Genomic DNA, 24701 nt, shown 5'->3' on the forward strand with positions numbered 1-24701 from the left:
ACCTTCCTGCTTAGTGCTCTCCCGCCATCGTCCACAACCTTACTGCATCCCATGGTAGGTGGCTTGCGCCCCCGGCTGATGAGGTAAGGCAAGACAGAAGAGCTACGGACTGTGTACAGTACGCAATTTGGAGCCAGCCGAGGTACGTATTGTGTTCCAAGGTGAAGGGCATCGTCACCAATGGCGGGGGACGCGGCCGAAGTGTAGAGTCTAATCCACGCCTTGTCTGAGATGGGCACCTCGAGGCCCTTGGATAGGAGTTCAAGGCTCAAGCCAATATTCCATAGTGGTGTTCCGGCTCCGAAATCAAAGTCCAGGTATGGAGGCCGGCCGCAGGGTCCGTAGCGAGGCACGCTTGGCGGGTAAAGGGACGGTCCATGGATGATTGAGTCCTGCGGCGGCTCTCATCAAAGAGTTGGTTTGACGCAGATGTGATGCAGGGACGAGAAGAGAGGAATGGAGAGGTTCGAGTGAGTCTAGAACCCGCCGGTCTCGATTGGAGGGCTCAAACAGTAGAGTTACTAATACGGATGAGCGCTCCGCACGCGAGTCTGAGATGCTGGTTCATGGGCCCGCGGCCTGTTCCCGTTCCCAGGGACAAGGCTGGTGAGCTTTGAGTCGTGAGTCGTGAGCCGTGAGTCGTGATTGTCTTGAGATGGCACCGGCCTCGCCTGGTCAAGCCCTGTGAATGAAATGTGAAATGGTAATGCACTTTTGTGTTATTCATCCATTGAGTATTCATCCTCACTCTGGAAGTTACGCAGTAGGTACTTTGTACCGTGCGGATCAGTGTTCTCTCCCCCCACCAAGCCTACAGTATCATGTATGGCCCTTGGAGAAGGGAGGAACTGTGGCATGGGAGGCATTGATTTGTTTCTATCAGATGGTTCCCGTCTCCCTGATTAATTCCCGACCCCATTAATTCAAAATAGCGACTGCAAAGCCCCAGCAGCGCGATGCAACGCTTCGGCCGAGCATGCAGGATTTCGTGATTGTCGTCATTACAATGGGTTTCCGATGAGGATGGATCTGTTGGTCAGCCTGTTATGCTGCGTGGACAGCAATTCCTAAGTAGGCCCTTCTCCGTATTAATCTGAAGGTGGCGGCTTGCTTTATGTTCAGAGCGTCCGAGGCGACCGTGATATAGAATCGTCAAATTATCGTCTCGGACTCGTTCGACCCGCCTCACGCTAGCGATGGCTTAAATCACTATACCCTTGATTGCACGTTGTCAGCCGCCTCTTCCACATGTTGGGGTCTACAGTAGCATGAGTGAGATATATCATGAGTTTGTGGAGTGTCGAGTGTCTTGGGTTGTATTAGCTCAACAGTTGGCCAACTGCTTACCTATTACTTGGATGATCGGAGGTGTGCCTTGAGCTCACCTCACCTTCCCTTCCCTCTCTTACACACAGTCTCGAGTCTCTCGGTTTCTCTCTCACCTTAAACCCACTTGGGAGATTCAGGCAGGATGTCAGGTGTGCGTAGCGAGGACAGCAAGGCCGGTAACAAGCTGACCCTGGCAGATCCCACAAGGCTCCTCCTTTCGTGTCGTCTTCGAGGCTGCTCCTCTTTCCCAGAATCCCAGGTACGAGGGTTGGGAACCTAGGATGGACATGGCTCTCTTGAGAAATCCAATCCAAGACTCCTGGGACCTGGAACTTGCAAGGGATCCCCCCTGCCGTCCGCTCTCAATCCCCTTTCCCTCCTCCTGCCCCTTGCAAGCCGAAAAAAAAAAAAGGTACCTCGGTACTCTCCAGAGGTACCCGGGTACCTCCAATATCAGCGTCTCTCTGCGGCTTCCTCAACTGCCACATACACACAGCAAACGGTACCTCATCCCCAGTAAGGTACGTGGATACGGGATAGTGGGATCAAAGTGGCTATTACCGACGGCGCGGATTGCTGGGTTGTCTCAACTGGCCCTTGCCGTTCCCCTTTGCCCTGGCACTGGATTCTCCTTCCCCTACGTCTCCGTATTATTCCTTTTTTCCAGAATCTTTTCCTTCTCTGGCATTTTTTCAGAATTATTCCTCCGATGGTTTCTTCTGCCCCTCAGTACTCAGTACTCTGTACTCCCGTATTATCCTCCCCCTGGACCATACCCTCGTGCCTCCCCGGCCCCTGGTTGGAGTAGGGACCCCACGCCTAGCGCACCACTGATGATCTTCTTCTCTTTGCTTTTTTTCGCTGGTTCCCTCTTACTCATACACTAGACTTGATCTTGGTCTTGGCCTTGGTCTTGGATTCGTGATCCTTCAGATCCTCATATTCATATCCTCGAGTTCGACACGTTCCCCCAGGACGCCAAGAAAATATATCATCACCGCTTGGACACATATTTCGAGTGGATGGATGGATGGATGACGGATCCTTAGCAGAAAGGGGCGCTTTACTCATGTGTGATGCTGACGGTCCTCCAGCTTCTATAGTCTATACTACCGTACCGTCCTTGCATGGTCGTGCGATCCATCCGGAATTTCAGTCCTGGACTCCTGGCAGACTACGCAAGTCTGCGAGCGAACGGACGCACAATCCCGTTTTGACCCCCCACCCCCAACCGGCCGGCTTTTTACCTTCATCTTTTGCACTTGTTCGCAACACAATGACGGTGTACCGCGACCTCCACGGCCGTGAGGCAGAAAGTAGAGGCACACGAGCAGTCCGGCGTCCACCATGACCTCGTGTGGGTGCAGAGTCTCGCCTGCTGCAGCAGTTTGAGCCTGTCCTTCTCGTCCACACTGCAGCAACCGGAATTGGAAAATGTGCCGCTGGTCGATCAATACGGAGTTCATTGACTCGCCGTCGCCGCGCGCCGCCGCCGCCTCTTACGGATGCTTTGCCTTTGACAGTTTTTTTTTGTTTTTTTTTTTGCCGCACACACCTGACGACTCATTCACCATACCTTTCTTTGCTGCTTCATCTCGCAGCGCGCTTGTTTGTCTCGCCAGTCGAGTCAAAAGTTCTGGCCCGAAGTCGTCTTTTTAGTTGATGCCGCGGCCCGTCCATCCTTTGCCGTCTTATGGCGGAGCGCCAGCGAAGACCATGAGTCCAGGTTCTTTCAACTCTCCTCGCAACTAGTCGCCTGCTCGCCGCAAGTCCGGAGTGCTCGTTCGAAGTACTGGATACGCCGTCTTTTTGGACAAGACTCTGGTGTTTGGGGACATGGTGGTCGCCCCTACAACGCTTAATCGGCCTGGCCCGTCCAGCGCCACCACTTGTTCCCCTTTTCCCATTCGAAACAGCTATTCTGGGGAAGTCAACAAGGCCAGGCGAAGACAGGCAAAGAAGGGAGGCTGGTTGGCATGTTCCATGAGGTATCCATCTTGCGTTCCGTTCTTCGAGATCACCGACAGGCGCATGGGTGTGGTTCTTTTGACTCTCTCCAGCCGGTAGGGACAGGCCCGAGTGGACCACCAAAGACCCAAGACTCCAAGAGACCCGAGTACCAAACGAGTTGTTCGTCCACCCCCCCGGCCCGGCGCAGGGATGGCCTTGGGGCTAATCGCCCCAGCGTGCGATGAGCATGGCACGGCATGGCATGGGCATGGCAGCATGGCAGCATGGCAGCATGGATAGTTATCTCGTCTCAGCAGCCATCCGTCAGTGTGTGGGCTGTAATTTGGGAGTGGCAGCAGACTCAGAGTTCCCTCAGTCAACTGTCCACCTGACGGGGGTTAAGTTGACGATGCACTACCGTGTACGAATGGCCAACGGCAAATGACGAGGCCTGCCGCCGCAGCAGCACCATCAGACTTCAGTGGCACCAGCGAGAGCAACTGCTGTTCCTGATGCCTCCATTCGCTACTCACGATACTGCCGACCGGAAAGGCGCCTTCTCTTTGGACCCCGATCCCCGCGTCGTTACGCCTCCGGTGCCACTCTGCTGGGGCAACGACCATGTATCCGTATCGGCCGGAGCGGAGGTTGACACACGTACTGGCCCGCTCTATATAGCGTGGCGTAGTAGACGAGTATGCGGCTTGCATGTACGCAGTACGTATGGTTTCTCACTCGGTGAGACCCCGAGAAACTACTTGACGAGGAGGTGTTCATTTGCACTATCCTACTGCAGGCCGCTGCTGCTTGCTACGGCGACTGCCACTACCACTGCCACTCCCGATGCCGCCGATGGTTGTTACTGCCGGCGGTCGGGCGATGGGCGGTGGGCGGGTTGAGTGGTGTTGGCAATAGGCGGTGGCCATGGCTTGTTCAAGGCCCCGGAGACGACGGGGGGAACGACATCACAAAGAGACCTCTCGACGATGACGCGCTAAGGCTGACTAGCAGCGAGTAGTGGGTTGAACATGGAGGGGGAGTGAAGGGACTCTGCGGCTTGAGGCGTTGATGAGGCGTACCGTACCTGACAGAGAAAAGGGCAAAGTGCCAAAAGACCACGGACGGGAACTGGAAGGGATGCCGAGTCGAGATGTGATGGGAGGGAAGAGCTGGACAAGAGGAAGGGAGGACGCATGACACGGCCTGGCACGTACATGAACAATGTACCCGATGAGTTGCTTTTGTGAGAACTACGTATGGGGAGAGTACGGAACGGATACTTCTGGCCTTGCATATCCTACACAACGAAACGGACATGGGCAACACCCTCAACTCTGCCTTCATTATCAGTGCTCGACGGCGAACACCCATCCACATAGCTCCTAGAGGTATGGAGCCTGAGTGACTACCTTACTTGCTGCCCTGGCCTCGTGCTCACATTGGAACTCTCCTTCCACACACACTCACAAACACGCACGCACACACACACACACACTCACACACACATACTTGTACTCATCGTCAGGCATACAGGGCAGGGTACAGTGGGTGAGTGACAACACAGTAACAGTCCAGAATGGGAGGGGAAGGGGGGGGGGCCGAGAGGATGGATGGCCCAGTGGCCAGTGGGTGCTGCCGCTAAAAAGATGAAGCTCCGGGTGTGTAGCGTGTGCCGTGTGGGAGTGTGGGAGCGTGGGAGCGTGGGAACGTGTGGAGGGTCTGGTCTGGCATGCACTTTCTCTCTCTCTTTCTGAAGTGTGAGTCTGCATTGAGGATGCATTGCCAGCAATTTCACCCAAGTTCCCCCAACCCATCCAAGCGCATATTCCCCTTGGACATTTGGGTCCTAGTTCCTGGCCCGGCGGCGGAGAACGGTACGTACCCCGATCTGGGACCACCGTCCGTCACTTATGGAGACTCAACCTAATGATGAAGCTGATGTACGGAGTACGGAGTACCTTGCCCTGCCTCACTACTTACCTCGAGGCCCATCCTCCCCTCCCCCCTTTCTTAGGTGAGGTGGCCCTTTCAGAGAAACTGAGAGGCAAAGGGGGGAGCCTTCACCGTCCGGTTTAGTATGCCAACACCCTCTGTACGCTACTATGCAGTAGAGTAATGTAGGGTCAGGATATGGAAGCCAAGTCCAAAATACTTCTCCACCAGTCCACGGATGACTAGTGACCTCCCTGGGCGCTTTCTCCTTGATGGACGCTACGGCTCTCTCTCTCTCTCTCACACACACACACACTACCTTAGGTACTGTGTAGGTGCTCCGTAAGGTACACATTGGATGCATGTACTCCGTACCCATCTCACCTCCATGCCGCGCCTTTTGCCTCGTCTTCTTCCATGTTCAGGTACCTGCTCTCTGCGTCGCGACTCTACGTAGAATGTACGTACCTCGATTCGGTATCTGTACCTGATCCGTTCCTACCCTCCCATACCTTACCGTCTTAATATTATTGTTTGGCTTTAACATGCTCCAGTCCTCCTGGCGCTCTCTCACTACTCTCACTCACACTCGCCATACTCCTTTTTTTTTTCTGCTCATCCCTTCCCCGGCCGCATACTCCGTACTGCACTGACCTGACCTGACCTGACCTGGGCTGGGGCCTGACCTGACCGTACTTACCGACCGTATTTCTCTTGCCTCTCTCCCACGTCCCTGCCCATATGATAGACGTACTCGTTCTCTTCTTCTTCCTTCCTTCTCCGTTTGCAATTTCCTCCCCCAATTTGTAATTAACAGACGGATATCCTCACTGGCTTGCTTCTTGCGCTCTCTCTTTCGCACACTCACTCCAGACCTGTCCCTCATTACCTCTGTATATTCCACACCCCCTGAGCAATCTCCGTCTCTGCTGCTTCATGCTCCTGCTCCTGCTCCTACTTCCTTAAACAACAACCTCCCCCCCCCTCGCTCGCCCTCCAATAGACTTTCACCCTTTCCTTCCTCTCACGAATTCTCACTCTTACAACCTCCAACTACTGCGGTCTTCTTACCTCGCCGACAAGACCCGACCAACAGCCGATATATACTGTACACCCTCTCGACCGCATCCTCAGGCTCTGAGTTCCCGTCAGATCCAACCAACGACATTTCAAGAAGTGACTTGGCCGCTTGTTTGCTTCTCAGCCGTGCCTCTGCAGCAAGCACGCTCCCACAACGGACTCCTTCTGTGGTCCAGTCGCTCCTTCCTGCTGCGCTGCGCTGCGCTTCTCTGCTTGAGCAAACATCCCTCGGCCGATACCTCCACCGCCGATTCTCGTACTCGACGACTGCAACTCCTGCTGCATCCCGCCCCCCGCCCATCTATTACCGCTCTTGCTGCAGTATTTTATCACATTCGGTAAGTTACAACAAGCCTACTTGGCTTACCCGGCCATAGATGGTTGCAAACTTGCGGGCGTCCTTTTCCCCCTCCCTTTGGCACTCCTTAGTTCATTACACAGAACTCCGGGAACCAGCACCTGCATTCGCCCGCGTGTGTGTCGCTCACGAGACTCTCTTCGTCCCACAAAACGACCGATGCTTGTTTGCGGCCTTCCGACTAGATATACTCTTGCTAACTTGCCTCCTCGGGGCACACCAGCCACACCAGAACGTCCCAACCTTCTTCGGTTTCCTGGGCTTTGCAACTTGCTCCAACGTCGATTTCCAGCGTGTAACCTTGGAGGATCTAGATCTGGTTTCTGACCAATATCATTGAAACTGCAATTTCCGACGATTCGAAGGCCAGTTGAGCAGAACGTATAACGCACGTTAAATCGACAGAACGATAATATCAAAGATGGCGGGTGACCAAGGAGCCGGTGGCGGCATAGAAAGCAACCGTCGCCATATGTCAACATCGACCCGCAACGGCGAGAACGAGCCCATTCAGGAGTCTGAGCCGCAGACCGGAAAGCAGACACAACAAGAGGAGGCGAAACCCCAGTTCAAGCAATCGTCACAAGTCTCTCCTAGAGGCTTCAACCCACCCTCAAACACATCAACGCCCACGACCGCACCTCTCATGGCCAGAGCATCATCCAACAGTTCAACTGTGTCAACGCCGAATGCGCCGACAGACAGCTACTTCGGAAGTGTGTCGGAGGTTAAGGCTTCCGCTCCCCGGATCTCTCGGCCGATTGAGCCCCCCGTGACAAAGGTGACCCTGAGCGAGTTAGATGTTTGCAAAATTATGCACAACCCAAAGTTGCGTCACGATATCAACTTTGACCCGGAGTTGCACTTCCGCCCCAATCTGGACGGCGACAAGGGCAAGAGGAAACAGCACAAGGCCGACCTTTTCTGGAACACCCTTCAAGAGCAGCTCATTCAGTTTGTGAGCGAGCCAGAGTCCTTCTTCTCCGCACACGGCCAGGATGATGATTGGTGTTTGCCGTCTTTGTTGAAGGCAGTCAAGGAAATCATTCAGACTTTGGTGCCTCAGAGAGACAGAGTTTACTTGGATGAGGGGCTCAATGTCGATTTGCTGATGCAGCAGTTCTACAGGGGAATCGCAGACTTGGAAAAGCTGGCTCTTTGGCTTTCCCGAGTACTCAAATCACACTGCGCTCCGATGCGTGATGAGTGGGTGGATCAGATGTATACGCAGCTGAGCAATGGAAACAGGACCAACAACGTTGATGAGCTTGTCAAGGGCATGAAGAGTCTGCTCAGTGTCTTGGAGGCTATGAAGCTCGACGTCGCCAACCACCAGATTCGCTGCCTTCGCCCGATTCTTATTGAGGGAACTATTCCATTTGAGCGCAAGTTCTTCGAGAAAAAGATTCAGGGAAGCAAGCTAGACGTCACTCAAGCAAATGCCTGGTATAGGGATGCCGAGCAGAGATATGCTGCTTCTGTGTCTCCCATTGCCGCTCATTCTTTCGGTGAGATGTCGGTCTTCTTTGAAGCCATCTCGCGCCTGGTCTTGCCCTCGGTACCCGAAAAGGCGTTGCCTAACACCTTCATCTTTGACGAAGAGCGATTTGGCAAGCTCCGGGCGGATATGTTGGATGCCATCAACTTGGAGGTCTGCATGCGAATGTACGACGACCTGGAGAGAGTCGGCCGATTGAACGCACCCTTCTTCGCCAGCTCCTTCTCACAGTTCGACGACGAGCCTCGCAGCCGTCCTCTTTCCATGACTCCCGACTTCAATTTCAACACTCCGCCCTCGCGGCCGTCGAGTCTCGCCTTTAGCTCGGGCGACTCTGCCACTTCATCGCCACGATCTTCTCTCATCCTGCCGCCTCAACCTACGTCCGATCCCACCGAATCTCTCGCCAAGGCCAGGGACGTCTACAACTCTTTGGTTGCTCTGCTCCACACCTCGCCGCCGCCGCGCAGGCACGAGTCTCGCTGGGAAGCCATTGCTCCCTCGCTGGCCCTCCAAATTTTCCGATTCACCAACGCTCCCGCCGACATGCTACCGGTTTTTGAGTCTAAGCTCGCTTCCCACGTTTGTGACATCAACAGCCCATTGTTTCAAGAGGCCGAGGCACACTTTCACCACAGGCTTTTGATGGAGCTTCAGAAGCGGGTGCGCGAGTTCCGCGGGCTGACCGGAGTTGGTCTTTTCACCGTGGCCACTGGCGGCCGTGCCCAAGGCTCGGGACGATCCATCGGCAGTCCGGACCGCGAGAGCTCGGTCTCTGATGGCAACCGCGAGACCCGGGACGACGGCGGAATCGAGGACATGGCGACTAGGCTGGCACACCTTGGTATCCTCCACTGGAGAGTCTTCGCCGGCCTCGCATACACGGAAGAAGAGCAGGCCGACAGCCTGATGGAAATGAACCAGTTCTAAGGCATTCATCCTACATCTCAAAACACAACTCCATCTAATCAAAAGGGATGCTGGTCTCAAAGAAAGACGAGCGACCCGACACGCCCTAGGGGCATCTCTACTATGTCTGGCCGAACAACAATACCCTTTTTACAGTATTTTAATCTGCATTTCGCAGCTATTTCTCGCAAGACTCTTTTTGGCTATGGGGGGTTTATGGGACCTTTAGACGGTGTTTGGGGTATCAAAGCATCAAGCTCGCGAGCGCTTTTGCCGCGACGAATTATTTGGTTCGGCGTTGCATGGGGAGGTGGTCATATCCAGAGATACATAGCGCACTTTTTTGCATTGCTGAGACAGAAAACAAAGAGTCACATTTTGCCATTTACTATTTGCTCCCTCTTTTCCCCATTCCATCATCCATTGTGTTATGTGATTGGCATGTTCACGTGTGGATGCTTGTCTACCGGCTGTGTCCGCTGTGAAGTTGCACCCGCATAAAGCAAGCATGTGCCACTGTTGTTGTACAAGAAGAAAAAGAAAAATAACGCTGGAACGGTCTTGAGGCAGCCACAATCACAATCACATGCGGATGCCGGGTGATAGCCAATCGGTGAGTTTTGTTCACGTATCGATCCGGGACGTGGTTTTGTGTGTATCCCATTCATGTACTCTTTCCCTTTGGGGGAGTTTTGGGCGGTTTCTGATGGTGTTTGTGGCTTTGACTTGTACGTGGAGGAGTAGGTGCATTCCAGACGTCAGGTCTGGTGTGGTGATGGCGTTTCACTGCACGTTAGGTAGGCTGGATTTGCAATAATGGGAGTTTGCAGACTTACTCACTGGGTACGATGTATAATCAGGTAAGTTAAGTCTACCTCTGTTGCAACAGCTGATTCTTCAATGTAGTTTGGTGTTTCGTATCAGGCTTTCCGCGATCACGGAAGATTGTCTATAGTCCCAATTTGTAGTGATTGCTCGTTATATGTTTGTACTGTGTGCGTTCACTTGAATGCCAACTGCTTAAAGTCCCAGCTTCCAGGAGGCGTTGTTGGAAAACTCACCGTAAGTCACTTATGATTCCAGCTCCGTGGTGAATTATCATGATTATTAGACGTCTTGCCAATATACAATCTGTTCAGGCGCCTTTTTCCAGCAAAAGCTCTGCGCGATTACACAATCATGATATAGGACTAACTTTAAGAGACGCGTGTATGCTAGTATACGCTACCTTGCTAAATGGTTATTAAGTACAGAGGTATTCGCAAGGTGTGAGCTCAAACTTCCCGGGCCGCTTTCCCCACTCGACCGATGATTATGCTGCACGGTTTCCGGATCATGTTCCATTCTGTGTTGCCGAAGGCCCTGACGAGGTTGTGGTCAAGAAGTTGTTACGGCCTGGATCATCCTCACTCAACTCCTTTACTATCTTCCCTTCCCTTTGTGCCCATGGGACGTTTTTAGCAGAGTTATCCAGTGGTATACCGGAGAAGAAAGTTAGACCGGCAGCTATATGAAGGACCTAGACTTCAAGAATAGCTTAGAGCCTAGTATTCTCATCGCAGCATGGTGGTAAATACCAAGGATACGTCGGAGGGGTTAAGAAAGCTCAGCGCCTTGTCCGTCGTTCTATCCAAGGGCTAAAATCCGGCTTACCAGTTCCTTACTATTCAACATAACATCTAAAGAGTTTATAAACCGGTATCTGATACAAACCATCAGTAGCTACTGCGGTGCTGGAGGAAGACTCTCCGGGGATTGCCATGCGACGAGCATCGCCAACTGCTGGTTCAGATAAACATCCCTCAACAGTCAGCTTTTGCCGCAACTAGGCGGCCTCGGCCACGTCACAACCGTTGATTGAAATTGCAATGCAAGGTTTTGGGCAAATTCTCTTTTCTCACTATACCCGTAGCGACATGCGCACATTCCATACGTGCAGAGATGCAATCTGCCTGTCCACAGGGTCTTTCAATTCTTTCTCAAACTGTTGTTTGTTTGCTGGAGAGGACTGGAGATAGGACTAGTAATCCGGATACCGAATTCGAGACTCGATTATCAAGTTACATTGTTGACTTAGTTTCTAGTACTTTGGCATACGAGTCGTTCTGGCCACCTCTCGATAGTCCAGACCGATCAGCTCTGCGCGTGGGGTACTGAAGCCCACAATGTTTCCATGTTCTGGCAATTTGAGCTTTCTCCAGAGAAGAGTGAGTTTGCAGCGAACTTTTTATTTTTTACTCCCTTGCATACGCTCATGAACTCTCTTACATGTATCGCGTTCCGTCACCACAATGTAATTGTGCTCACGACCCAATCTGCTGTCTAGTTCACGACGCCGAGTTATTCTGCACTGCTCTCTGATTTGACGTAGCATCTACATCTTCATGGACGATGCCAACAGATTAATGTATACCTCTGTAGTAAGCATCTGGGCATAGTCGAGGTGCTCTGGTTCATTGAGATAACATTGTCTAAGACTATTCCCATCGGTCCCGCTAGCGCTTCGAAGTAGCTGGTTCCTTCGGCCAAGCTTCGAACAAAGTAGGAGGAGAGAAGGTGGAAGACGACATATGCTATTCAAAGACAAGATATCATAGATTAGAACCGAAGGACCAAGGTGGACACTAGTATGAACATCACCGATGCAGTTGGCCCAGTCCTGGGGAGGGATTCTCAAGCATACGTGGCACTCTGGCAAACACGAGATGGTGAACCACTTTGACTGACAGCGATTTGGTATAATGTTTGCAAATATCAAGGCTACGCTCCATACGAAAGTATGGAAAATATATCTCTTGTGTTGGCCGACCTCTGCGGTCGACCTTGCCGGCCAGCGCCGCCGCGTGAGGCAGCTTGCCCATCCCGAATTGCATGGCGGTTTTCGTATCGAAATCACCATATTGAGTTGAGCGCGTGCTTGGGGCACATTGCGCGTACCGTGTAGTTAAAAAGTGTACCGTATCGTGTGGTTTCCCTTGAAAGCCTGATCCCGTTAAGGTCGATCTTTTGCGCCTGTAAAGCCGGGAAAAAACCACCACATATCTCTTGTGTTACTTCATATCACAGATACTAACATGGACCAGGACTTTGTCTAGAGTTCGTTGCTGCCACGGAGTCTTGCATCTCAGATGCAAAGCTTATAAACCTCAACGACTTTCCAGACCAGGACCGTGAGAAATCACTCTCTGAGTGATGAGGAACCGCCAAAAGCGTACGAGAAGACGCTGATCTGTTTTCGAGTTTGTAGTCAGACAGACCGTCGTTTCCAGGATCCAGAGCAACGCCGCTACCAGAACCGGAGTTACCGTCGATGGTGGCGGAATTTCTTACATTATTTTCTGCCGTCGTCCGGCAAGTACCGACAGTACCCATATACTACTGATATCGTTATGCGGGCCTCATTGACCATAGCCGTATCCTCTTTCTTGCGCCTGGCGCTGTCACCCATCTAACAAAGCAATGTTTCATTTCCCAGACCAACTCCAAACCATATAACAAGTCTTTTCGTACCCCCGTCGAGAGGTGTTCCGCTCGCGCGCAATCATACAAGGAGGGATTGAGTATTTAGTTGATGAGCATGGAGACCTATCGTAACCCAGTTAGGATTGCAGAGGGGAACGGCCAGGGAGGGGGAGACTTGCCGCCATGACGACACAGCATAAGCTGATGTATGGACTTAACCGTTCGCCTACTCTTGCGAATTTCCAAAATATGCCCATGATACTGTCGAACAATATTAGCGAACGCGTTCCTGAATATTCGCATGCTATCAGTGACTCTACCCGTCCTTGTTCCGGTCCATGATGGCGGGCATGAGCTGGTGCGCGTATGCGCATGTGCAGATGAGGAGGAGAATGACGAGGAGGAGCGACTGGAAGTTGAATAGTGCGGTCTGTTTCTGGTTTAGTATGACTTCGTTATATTGAGCATGGTCGCGGAGCTTGACATACCATTTTGGCAAGTTGAGTCCCTCTGCGAGGGTAAGTGGCGGCTTGAACGGAGGACTCTAGGTAAATGGACAATCTAGCTTGACGGTCGCGATACAGATGTCCTAGGGGTGCGGTTGTCTTCAGCCTCTCCTCAGTGGACAAGGTGGCCCGGAGAGTTTGTGCCACATGTGGCCTGAGCTTGGAGCTCTGCATCAGCCACATTTGGATGACAGGGAGCCACCCCCACAGCCAGCAGGGGTGTTCTGGACCAGGCCTGGGTAGAACCTGAGGCTCGGGCAGCTTGCAAGGTTGCGATAAGATAAGGCACCTTCCTGTCTTCCTATGCCGTGAAGTCTGTCACTCAATCCCAAATACCTACCTACCTTTCAACCTGTCCACGACGACTCTACCCTAGCAAGCCGAACACCGAACCTACGCGCATCACGAAAGAGCTTTGCGAACTCCCCAGAGCGAATACATCGAAAATTAGAAACACCTTGCTCATTACGATCGGATAATCGGGAATTATCTGCCCATCATGGAGCCTCGCGCCCGCGCCGCCAAAAATGTTGGCAAAATGAACTTTAGCCACAACGAACGTATGTTCCTGCCTTCGGTGACACCCGACACTGGGGCATCAAACTAATCAAGCTCGCACTCTGCAGTGGCTCAATTACTGTACGCCCACGGCGACGTGAGGGAACCCGCTCCCCGAAACGATTCGCGTGCTCGACGAAATTGTAACCGAGTTCATCCAAGGCATGGCCTTCGAGGCGACGCGCGCGGCCAACTACGCGGGGGAGGCAAAAGGTCAAATACGAGGACTTTGAGTTCGCGTTTCGCAAGAACGACGCCTTTCTCGGAAAGGTCCAGGAGGTCTTTGAGAAGAAGGGCGAGATCGAGTCGGCCAAGAAGATTTTCACAAAGGACGACGAGGCGGTGCTCATGAAGGATGCCGCGGACCAGGAGCACAGCAAGAAGGATAAGACCACGAACGGTACGGGTGAAGCTTCGAGTGCGGCGGACGCGGCGGTGAAGCAAGAGGAGGAGCTGGGCGAGGCCGATGACGACGCTGATGCCGAGAGTGAGGTCGCGGGACGACCGTCGAAGAGGGTCAGATTGGACGGGGACGGGAAGTGAGTCACCGTCCGGGTAATATGGGTGGAAAGTACGGCCATTTGGGCTCTTCTTATTTCTTGGGGTGAGGCATAGCATTGGGCGTTTATTGGATGGTCGTCTTGGGGCATTGACTTTGATATCGTCATTACAAAGGGGCCTGGCTTAAGAAGGACAAAAAGCATAATATTCATGATAGTCAAATGGTCACCCATCGGTTTTTGGATGACTTACTACGAAAGGCGGCTAAATTCCCCTAGAGATAGCAACTGAGTTTCGGAGACTAGCCGAGATCTAGTAGCGATGAGCTAGGTACCCATGCATGTTGAACGATGTTTTGTCTAATGATCAAGCATCAAGGGCTTTCAGTCGGACCATGTAAAATCATCTGTTTATATATGATGTTTATTGCCGTGACCGAGTTGAGAGAGAGGGCCATTTGGTTGAGACCGTTAGTCTTGTGGACGAAGACCACTTGCGCGAATTGTACTGTATTGGACTTTCGGTGCCACAGCCTATCTACAGCCTAGCAGAGACAATACTCGAAAGTCCACATGACATGAAATTCATCAAGGTTCAGCCGCTTACATATTTCGACATGCATCCAAACGGCTTAAACTTTAAAGTTTACAAGCAACCAGAAACACGGGTTTCTGACATCTGCCCAAGTCATCCAACCCCATTTGCTCCGAATCGGTGCCGGGCCCGCCGCTGTCGGTATTGGTGCGAGTGGATCCGCGCCGAGAAAGTGGACTGGTTCAGCCCCCGGCAAACGACATCCGCCGCATTTCTCAGTGCCTTCCTTCTCTGGCAAAACCTGGGAAGATGGTGTGGTTGCGATATCGGGGAGGAGGAAACTACCTAATCAGTCTACAGGTAACACCCAATGATGATCATACTGTTTCTGTTTTCTCGGTGTCGGCGGCGCATCAGCGGAACAAAAGGGCGCCCTTGCCAGCGGGTTGACGCCGGGCTAGCGGTAGCGGGGGGTTGGTTGGTTGGTTTCTCTCGAATCCTCTGGGCGTTTCCCAAGTGGGTTGGTTCATGACCATTCGATGCTGGGGGATTCCCACTCCACCCGCAGCTCTTTTCCCTCCTCTAGCGAATCCGCACTGATGCATTCGCCGACACTGACTTGACTGACACACTTTTGGGGATTTCAGAGGGGGTCATCTTCTCACGCGCATCTGCCACCAACACCCAGTAAAGAGAAGACAGGCACGACGGGGATGCACGGGTGGGAGACGTGATGGTGGGCTACGCAGGCACGCCAGGTAGCAAGTGCCCACGCCGCCGCACGCAATCAACCAACCTGTTTTGCCCATCGATGCTCCTCCGCTCCCACCTCCGCCCCCGTCTCCGCTCTGGCGAGGAACTATCCCGAGTGACTGACTGAGTGACTGACAAGCAGGGCTCCATACACTACATTACTCCAGCCTCCCCACTTCCGATGAACGATGGGGAACCCTTTACTTTCTGCACCTTTTTTCTTTCCTTGTGACTACACCCCGCTTCATTGCCTGGTCAGAAATCTCTGTCCATCTTTCCTCAAGTGAAGAGTCCACTCTTACACACGCTATCTCGAGTATCGAGTGAGCTGGCAGAGATCACTTCTCGCACCGGAGATATAGCCTACTTACGTACGCCGGCTCTACTGCTTATACTCTTCATGGCTTTGGACCTATAGACATGACCTCACCTAGCCGCCATGTTCGAACAGAAACAGAACCATGATAACCTATTCGTTCCTCGAACCACCGAGTCCAAGGCGAGGTCTGACGGAGAGCCAGAGCACACGAATGAGGCTAGTCGGAGGTTGTCAGTAGACAGCAAGATGTCCTGGTCACACGACCACGGGAAGGGACTCTCAGCCCTACCAGATCCAGACTCGTTCCGCAGATTCTCTACAAGCTCGTTCCAAAATGGGAGGACGTCACCGTTACCAGGGGCAGAGTACCCTCCACCAATATTACAGAGTTCTCAAAGGAATACGAAACTGGCGACATTCTGGCAGGCCAATAAGGGCGTCGTCTTGGTGGCATTATCACAATTATTCGGTGCTCTGATGAACCTCACAGCAAGGCTCCTCGAGCTCGAAGGCGAAGGAATGCACCCACTCCAGGTGCTCTTCGCCCGGCAAAGCGTCACGATGGTCTGTTGCTGCCTATACATGTATTACATGAAGACGCCCGACTTCCCCTTTGGAAAGAAGGAAATCAGATGGCTTCTCGTTGCCAGAGGCGTGACCGGTTTCTTCGGCATCTTTGGCATGTGGTACTCGATGATGTATCTCCCCCTCGCCGAGGCCACCGTCATCACCTTCCTGGCCCCCAGCGTCGCCGGCTACGTATGCTACCTCGCCCTCCGCGAACCGTTCACCAGAAACGAGCAGATCGGCACCGTCATCGCCTTCTTCGGTGTCGTCCTCATCGCCCATCCAACCTCGCTTTTCTCCGGCGACTCGACATCCACCGCCGCCGCCACCGCGCCGGAAACCCCGGGCCTGAACAACGGGACAATGACCTCGACGCTGCCGGGACTGAATCACCAGGCTACGACGGCGGAGCGGCTGACGGCCATTGGAGTTGCGATAGTAGGTGTGTTCGGCGCCGCCGGGGCATTCACGACGATTCGGTGGATCGGGAAGAGGGCGCATCCGCTCATCTCGGTGAACTACTTTGCGACGTGGTGCACCATTGTCTGCACCGTCGTGCTTACCACCGCGCCCATGCTTGAGATTGGACAGCCCGCTCTGCGATGGGGCCTGCCACAGACGGGACGGCAGTGGCTTTTCCTCGTGTTGCTGGGCGTGTTCGGGTTCGTTATGCAGTTCCTCCTCACGGCGGGGCTCGGCACGGATCGGTCGAATAGGGCGAACGCCATGGTCTACACACATATGCTCTTCGCGGCCGGGTTCGACCGGTTCATCTTTGGCAACGTCATGGGATGGATGAGCCTTGCGGGCTGCGGGCTGATTATCGGAAGTGCGCTGTGGGTGGTGCTGACGAAGAGAGCGCCCGCGCCCAAGAGGGAGGCGGATGTGGAGGTTGCCAATGTGCGGGATACGGAGGCTGTACCGATGTTGGCTGATATGGATGGTGGTAGGGACGAGGATTTCGAGCTCCAGAGAGTGAGGTAATGATGTATGACGGCTGACGATGTATGATGTTTGGATATCGGTCAACAAGATGAAGAAAAGGGACTCGAGCATTAGATACACGGGTCAGGCCAGTGTCCTGCGGCACTTGATAGACGCCCACAAAAGGGGGTCTTGGGTAAATTGTACCGATATCCGTTTCGGAGCAAGGTATTAGACGTTCAAACTTAGTTAGAATATGAGTCCTCAACATGTTGCCTATACCGATTGCCCATATCGGCATACAGTTCAGAATCTCTCCCCACGAGAATGGCGTGAATGATGGAGGAGATGGCATCAAGCTATGAGGCAGCAAAGCTCTGGATTCAGAGAGCACACAGATACCGGCTTGTAGCTCAAGTTGGACAAAACTCTACTCTATCCTATCTCACCCCGCAAAAGACCGAAGGAGCCTATGGAAGGACGTATGTGCTTGTAGTCTGGGATCGGAAATCAGATTGCTGGATGAGCTCGCGCGTAGCTGTAGACCCGTTGCCCTAAGAACATAGTTTGCCAGAGCCAGATCTCAGGACATGATGTTTCTGCAATATAGCCCCATCCACAGAGAACTCAGTTCATCTGCTACAGGAAGCCGAACCTCGGCGATCATCTCCGAGCATCGTCGATGGGCCTTTCACTCGACTGAGACCTTGGTTTCTAAAGAACGACGTCACAGGGGATTCTTTAGGGGACTTTCGAGAAAAGGCACCAAAACGTGTCGCCAAGCCAAGAGTGTGACACTGATGGCTTACGTATCCAAGGGGTGACTTCAGAATTCCAGCACGGCGGGACGCTGTTTGTAGGTAGACTACACTGGTGGAGAGGGTTTCAGTGAGATATCGGTCTCAACATTCCCGAACGCGGGAACAGAACCGTGATTGAAATTAGCATTTGAGTCAAGTTGACTTACGCACATGGGGTTTGACGGTTTCGATCGCACTTTATGGTCCGATGAGAAATTTTTCGATTCGTGAAAGACATGTTGTGCAACTTCGAACCTTTCCACTTCTACAGGATATTTGAAAAGCGCCAGGCGCTGTTTAGGATTGAAGTCTTTGGCGAAATAAGAAGAAGTTGCTTCTGTCCGTATATTTCACGACAGCATTTGGTACGGTGGCCGGCCCTTGACTCAATCTTTTTGTCGTCAAAAATTGTAAAACAAAACTTAGCCTGAAATTTAGAGCATTACACCAATATGAGATTCCAAAATATTGGTGAAGTGCGTGAGAATAAGCTGAAGTGGTTTGGATGAAGTTGAATGAGGCGCAAACGGGAAGCTATCCACAGGTCACGTGTGGGGCACCCGATTCCTAATGTGTAAGTCGGCGCCTGCACTGTGCGCCTGGAAGTTTGCAGGGATAGACTGAGGCGCGTCGCCCCAAAATCTTTTGGAGCTTCATCCAATTCTGTCTGACACCAACCACCCACCCCCCAAGACCAACGATCAATCACGACCGCGACATTTTTGCCGACACTCCGATCGACTTTCCCGTACACGATTGAATTGTCGATACCATACGAATTGACCGCCGGCAACCGACGCTTCCGCCGCAAAGATGGTCCAAATCAGCGAGGTTAAGGGAAACAGTCGCGAGAACCGCACGGCTGCCCACACCCACATCAAGGGACTGGGATTGAAGCAGGATGGCACAGCAGAGAAGCAAGCCGCTGGCTTCGTCGGCCAGGCGACGGCAAGAGAGGTGCGTTGATAATTGATGGTCACAACCTCATACCAAGGCAATCACTAACTTCGCGACAGGCAGCTGGTGTTGTAGTTGACCTTATCAAAGCACACAAGATGGCCGGCCGTGGCGTTCTGCTAGCAGGTGGACCTGGTACAGGAAAGACGGCCCTCGCTCTCGCCGTCAGCCAAGAACTCGGAACCAAGATCCCCTTCTGCCCGATTGTCGGCAGCGAAATTTACTCGACAGAGGTGAAGAAGACAGAGATGTTGATGGAGAACTTCCGCCGGGCCATTGGCTTGAAGGTTCGGGAAACGAAGGAAGTGTACGAAGGCGAGGTTACGGAGCTTACGCCTGAGGAAGCCGAGAACCCTCTGGGGGGGATACGGCAAAACCATCAGTACACTCCTGATTGGCCTGAAGAGCGCAAAGGGACAGAAGAAACTGCGCCTGGATCCCAGCATATACGAGGCCATTCAAAAGGAGAGAGTTTCAGTGGGAGATGTCGTCTATATCGAGGCGAACACGGGCGCCTGCAAGCGCGTGGGAAGATCAGATGCCTATGCGACCGAGTTCGACCTCGAGGCCGAAGAATACGTCCCCATTCCCAAGGGCGAGGTGCACAAGAAGAAGGAGATCGTGCAGGATGTGACGCTTCACGACCTCGATGTTGCCAACGCACGGCCTCAGGGTGGTCAAGACATCATGAGCATGATGGGCCAGCTGATGAAGCCCAAGATGACTGAGATCACGGACAAGCTGCGCGGAGAGATTAACAAGGTGGTGAGCAAGTACATTGACCAAGGTGTTGCGGAGCTCGTGCCGGGTGTGCTCTTCATCGACGAGGTAAGAACTGTTTGAATGTCTGGCGGAATTGGTTGGGACTCGTGGGTTAATCATTCACGACAGGCACACATGCTCGATGTCGAGTGTTTCACGTACCTGAACCGGGCTCTGGAGTCGCCCATTGCCCCGATTGTCATTCTGGCATCAAACAGAGGAATGGCCACGCTTCGCGGCACGGATGATATTGTCGCGGCGCACGGCATTCCGGCAGACTTCTTGACCCGCATGCTCATCATTCCAACCACGCCGTACCAGGCCGATGAGATCAAGCGTATTGTTCGCATCAGGGCCACTACCGAGGGTGTGCCTATTACCGATGCCGCCCTGGACAAGATCGCGGAGCACGGCGTCCGCATCAGCTTGCGGTACTGCCTGCAGCTGTTGACACCCGCCAGGTGAGTCTACGGTGAACCAAACCATGACAACATTGCCCTATTTCCCACCGCCTTTGCTTCATCCCTAAAGCTATTCCCCCATCCCCTCTCTGTTGTGGATCATGGATCGACCGGCTAGTGTGAGACATGTGAGCTAACTCCAATGAAAGCATTCTTTCCAAAGCAAACGGCCGCAGCCAAATCGACGTCCAGGACGTGGCCGAGTGCGAAGACCTCTTTTTGGATTCGCGGCGCAGCGCCAGTCTCTTGAGCAGCGAAAGCGGCAAAGGATACATTTCGTGAGACGAGCGCAAGAGATGATGGTGGGACGATACGCGAGGAGAAGTTGTAGAGCCCATGTCGGCTTCTTCCTCGAATGAAGGATGGCGGCGGCGTTGTAAAAAAGAACTTGTTACAATTATCGAGACCAACAGGTAATCCATGGAGTTGTTCTTTGACATGAGATATTCATCTGGGAGAGAGGACCAGTCATTTGTCGACAAGCGGTCTGGGGGACTCGACTGTATGTGTTTGAATCCGAGTACGAGTGTGGTTAGACGACATGGCGCACGCCTTGGAGCTGCGAGCAAAGGCATTGAATCCTTTTCACGTTATCCCACTCGGCACGACTGGGCATCCCGAGGTTTGGACTATGAAGAAGAGAGCGCGCTGTTTGCAAAACAAAACGACTGTCAAGCTTTCCAGATGAGGAAAAAATAGAACCGCCCATCCCGAAAGTTTTGAGACATTGCAGGCCACGAACCAGAAAAACGCAAGTTTAACGAGAGACAACCCACGCACCGCCAATGCCAGTGCCAATGCCAGTGCTATTCTTTCCTAACAATAACTTGACGGAAAATGTCCTTCACCGCGTCTTGTCTTTTTTTTCTGGCTGCTCTCCCAGAGTTCCCGTTCTGAACCCCGGTTCCCCCTCCCATCCGTCAATACTTTTGCGTCTGTCATCAGAGACATCACCAACGCCAAACGCATTGTGTCCTGCCGATCAAATTTTAAAATTTCTAGTGTCCAACAGACAGAAGAATGAAGCAGAGGAATTTCCTCATCGGCCCAGCTTATCCACCCTTTCCCTTCTTTTCATCACGTGGGAGATGTGTCCAACCAACCTAGCCTACTTTCGGCCGGGGGTTGAGTGAGGAGAGGGAGGGGACAGACTTCTTTACATTGTCTTTGTTCCTTTACCGGGGCGGGCTTATGATTGAACATTCCAACCGGGGAACACAGCGCTCTCATCCTCTCTTTGCATTCATTCCTTTGCCGCCGCCTTTAATCTTCTGCCCCCGGTACACAGTCCTCATTCTGATCCTGGCCACACCCACCCAAGGGTCATTGTTTCTGACGTCCCCCCCGGCCTATGAGTCTGCAGTCGGTCTACGGCTTCCTTTGAAGAGAGGGACTGGTTGGCAAAGCAGGGGGGCAGGAGGAAGAGCCCAGTAGCGGCGGCAGAGGCAGCGGCTGCTGCATTAGTAGCAGCAGCAGCAGCAACACATGCGGGACGGGCATTGTAGATGGTCTAGGCTTGACTGCATTGCTGATGACATGAAAGGAAGGAAATGCCTAAAATAACATGGAGGGGAAGGGGATGCGAAATCCAGACTGCTTTGAGCAGCACATAGCTTCCCTCGTCTTTCATCCAGCCAGGGTAAACCTCTATCTATCCTCACCAAACAAGACTTGAAGTTGGATGTGGAGGGATATTCTTCAAAGTCGCGTCTCCGTGTCTCGTCGTTGTTCATACCTTTTAGTCATTATTCATCCTTTTGCGTCCCCGTCTGGGTCGCTTTCGCTACCGCCGCATCCTTTTCCGCCTTCTACGGCTCCATCTTCGGACTTGGGACCCGAACGTTGCCTATTTCTTGTTCTCAAGGTCTAAGGGAAAGAAAGGCATATTCGCCCATTCCTTGGCCCATACTCTGTTTCTCTGTCTCCAACGCTCTATGCGAACGGAACGCCTGGGCGAGTCCCAAAGAAGAGACAGAGACGACGCGGGCACCGGCCACCACAGGGCAAACGCTTCTTCACAAAGAATCCCATTTCCTCATCTGCAACAACCTTGGGTCTCCGGTACATTCCCGAGACACATTTCCCACCCCCCAAAAGGATCAACATTTTCTCTCTCTCTTGCGAGCTTACCCTTCTTACCTCTGCTCCGTTTCCTCACTTCTGTTCGTTCGTCCTTCCCGCCTCTCCCTTTGTTCACCACTCAGAACCATCTCCTTTCCTGCTCCTCGCCGTCGGTCAAACGTTGTTGTTGACGCTGGTCGCTGTTCGTCGCTACCGTCTCGACGACATCGTACCAACCGCCCTACCTACCCTAATGTTCTTTCTTCCCCATAATGGCCACCTCCATCTTTGAACATAAAGTCATTGAGTTAGACGGTCATTGTCTGCTCGGTTTCTGCTGAATGAGTAGTCGTCGTCTCGATAACACAAAGGAGAAGGGGGGAAAAAGGTCGGAACGGACAATCGGTCATCGAACAAAAGTGATCTCGGTCCCGTCTCGTCTCGTTCCAACTTACCGATATACTGCTTCGCCTGTCTCTCCCACGTCTCTCAAATCATTGCTGCCTTTCCTGCTCGCCAAAGTCCACAACTACACGGATTCGCCAACACTATTCGAACCCAAACTCAACCCTAGCATCCCGTCGTGTCTCTCACCGTCGACAACGTACATACACCCCCTGTCTCTTCTGCTTCTTCAAACGCCCCCCTTCCGAAGCATGGTGTAAGTCCAAACGTCTCATAGCTTCAGTCGCCTCGCCCACTTGTACCCAGTCCCAACTCGCATCTGTTTGCACACCTCCTGCAAACCCTTACAACCCAAAAGATGACAGATGTGGTCTCTACGCCTCGGCCACGGCGGTCAACCTCTTCCTCTGGTGCCATCTCTGCCCATTCGGCCATGGAACGAAGAGCCAGCCAGGAGACGGACGAGGGACCAAACTCAGTAGGCTCTGCTGGCAGTCGCGCGAGCAGAAAGCGCGTTGCCTCCATTGATATCGAGGAAGCGAATACCTCCAAAGTGAGGAACCTCAGCTTAGAGACCAGACCGATGAGTAGCCAGAGCGGCAAGGACACCATCTGTCTCTGCACGCCCGGACTCAAGATCCCAAGGCCTCGCAACCGTGAGTCGCACGTTTTTCACTCTTCATCCCGCATCATCGGTCGACGCATCTTCGTCACAGGCCTGGTCTGAGACTGACCTCCGGGAATTCTTCTTTATTAGACAATCTGAGCAGACTGCTAGACACTTGTGCAATGTCCGTTGACTAACGTCGTTCTTTGATAGCCTTCATACTGTATAGACAACACCACCAGGCTACCGTCTCCAACGAATTCCCAGGCCTTTCCAACCCAGATATATCCAAAATCATAGGACAGCGGTGGAAATCACAGGACCCGCGAGAGAAGGAGATCTGGAGGCAACTTGGAGAAGAGGAGAAGAGACGGCACGCAGAAAGTCACCCAGGTTACCGCTATCAGCCTCGTCGGGGCAGATCTAGGAGTCAAACTGGATCGTCAGCCTCGACTAATCCAGGACGGTGCCCCAACTGTGGTGGCAGATTCATCGCAACGCCGAGAACGCCGTCGACACCAGCAGGCACACCGACGGCCGCAAAACCAAAAATGCAGCCGCATCACCCGAGCGAGGCTCGCAGCGGGGACAGCGATCACCTCCGGCGTGCTTTACCTGGAGGGAAACAGCCCTACCAACACCAACACAACAACTTGCGAGACGTGGAAGACGAATATGAACCAATGTCGCCATCCCCCGAGCTCAAACGACGCCGAATCAACCCCCCTACGGGATATTACCAGGCAGTCCCTTCATCCGGACCATACACAGGCCATCCTCTATCGAGGCAGCCTAGGTCGTCGGTGAGTATGCCTCCTACGCCGCCGGTAGCCGGCTACGGGCCTTTGCCCGGTCCATCATCACTTGCGAGGCCCGGGTATAGTAACATGGCGCCCCCTCCTCCGCGACCGCCCCACTCGGCAAACGCGGGGCCAAGCCGCGGCCCTGGTTACGATGAGAGTCTTCGACTGCCACCCCTCCAGACCCAGTCATCTCCGCCACTCAACAGAGACAACGATACAAACGATCGCCCGAGTGCATACCCAATGACTGGCATGGGGATCGCAAACCCGAGAGATAGATATGCTCAAAGCCTCGAGGCCATGATCATGACGATTCCTTTCTGGAGCAAGCTGAAGGTCCTGCAAAAGATCAGTCCAACTTTGGCTCTGCCGGGACCGACCAGTCCTGATATCGAGATCCGTGGCGCAGTCGTTGCCGTTGAGGGGGCTGATCCTCGACAGCTGGAGCAGGTGGGAACGGCAGTGCATCGTTCTCTCCTTGGCTTGAGCGAGATCGATCTGAAGACGTGGAGCGAGGGACCGAGTACGCCGTTTCCTGTCCTGTCGGCCGAAGACGACGCAAGGATGAACGACACGGCCTCTGCTGGCGGCAGCAGCAGGAAGAGCAGCCATTCGCAGCCCAATTTACACGCCTCGGAGCTGTTCTCTAACTATATGGAGAGCAT

General features: G+C 53.2%; 5 protein-coding genes across 5 annotated transcripts; all 5 read left to right on the plus strand.

Moving 5' to 3' along the window:
- Positions 1-7070: 7070 nt before the first annotated feature.
- On the plus strand, positions 7071-9077 carry SOK1 (Protein SOSEKI 1; the record flags this gene model as incomplete). Its single annotated transcript, XM_053193059.1, has 1 exon — positions 7071-9077. One exon carries the CDS (start codon positions 7071-7073, stop codon positions 9075-9077), a length of 2007 nt encoding a protein of 668 aa, XP_053049590.1.
- A 4446-nt stretch (positions 9078-13523) lies between these two features.
- N0V96_001838 (uncharacterized protein) lies at positions 13524-14125 on the plus strand (the record flags this gene model as incomplete). The annotated part of the gene is made up of 2 exons (XM_065756339.1): positions 13524-13601; positions 13796-14125. The coding sequence occupies 2 exons, from the start codon at positions 13524-13526 to the stop codon at positions 14123-14125; spliced, it is 408 nt and encodes a 135-aa protein (XP_065615579.1).
- Positions 14126-15935: 1810 nt separating this feature from the next.
- N0V96_001839 (uncharacterized protein) lies at positions 15936-17240 on the plus strand (the record flags this gene model as incomplete). The annotated part of the gene is made up of 2 exons (XM_065756340.1): positions 15936-15943; positions 16088-17240. The coding sequence occupies 2 exons, from the start codon at positions 15936-15938 to the stop codon at positions 17238-17240; spliced, it is 1161 nt and encodes a 386-aa protein (XP_065615580.1).
- Positions 17241-18793: 1553 nt separating this feature from the next.
- On the plus strand, positions 18794-20442 carry RVB1 (RuvB ATP-dependent DNA helicase pontin; the record flags this gene model as incomplete). Its single annotated transcript, XM_065756341.1, has 5 exons — positions 18794-18937; positions 18997-19319; positions 19345-19765; positions 19829-20160; positions 20310-20442. The coding sequence occupies 5 exons, from the start codon at positions 18794-18796 to the stop codon at positions 20440-20442; spliced, it is 1353 nt and encodes a 450-aa protein (XP_065615581.1).
- A 2542-nt stretch (positions 20443-22984) lies between these two features.
- RFG1 (slightly ste11-like protein) lies at positions 22985-23353 on the plus strand (the record flags this gene model as incomplete). Its single annotated transcript, XM_065756342.1, has 1 exon — positions 22985-23353. One exon carries the CDS (start codon positions 22985-22987, stop codon positions 23351-23353), a length of 369 nt encoding a protein of 122 aa, XP_065615582.1.
- Between the last annotated feature and the right edge of the window lie 1348 nt (positions 23354-24701).

This window comes from Colletotrichum fioriniae (genome assembly GCF_027942845.1).
Source record: "Colletotrichum fioriniae strain IMI 355084 chromosome Unknown scaffold_1, whole genome shotgun sequence".
NCBI classification, from domain to species: Eukaryota; Fungi; Ascomycota; class Sordariomycetes; order Glomerellales; family Glomerellaceae; genus Colletotrichum; species Colletotrichum fioriniae.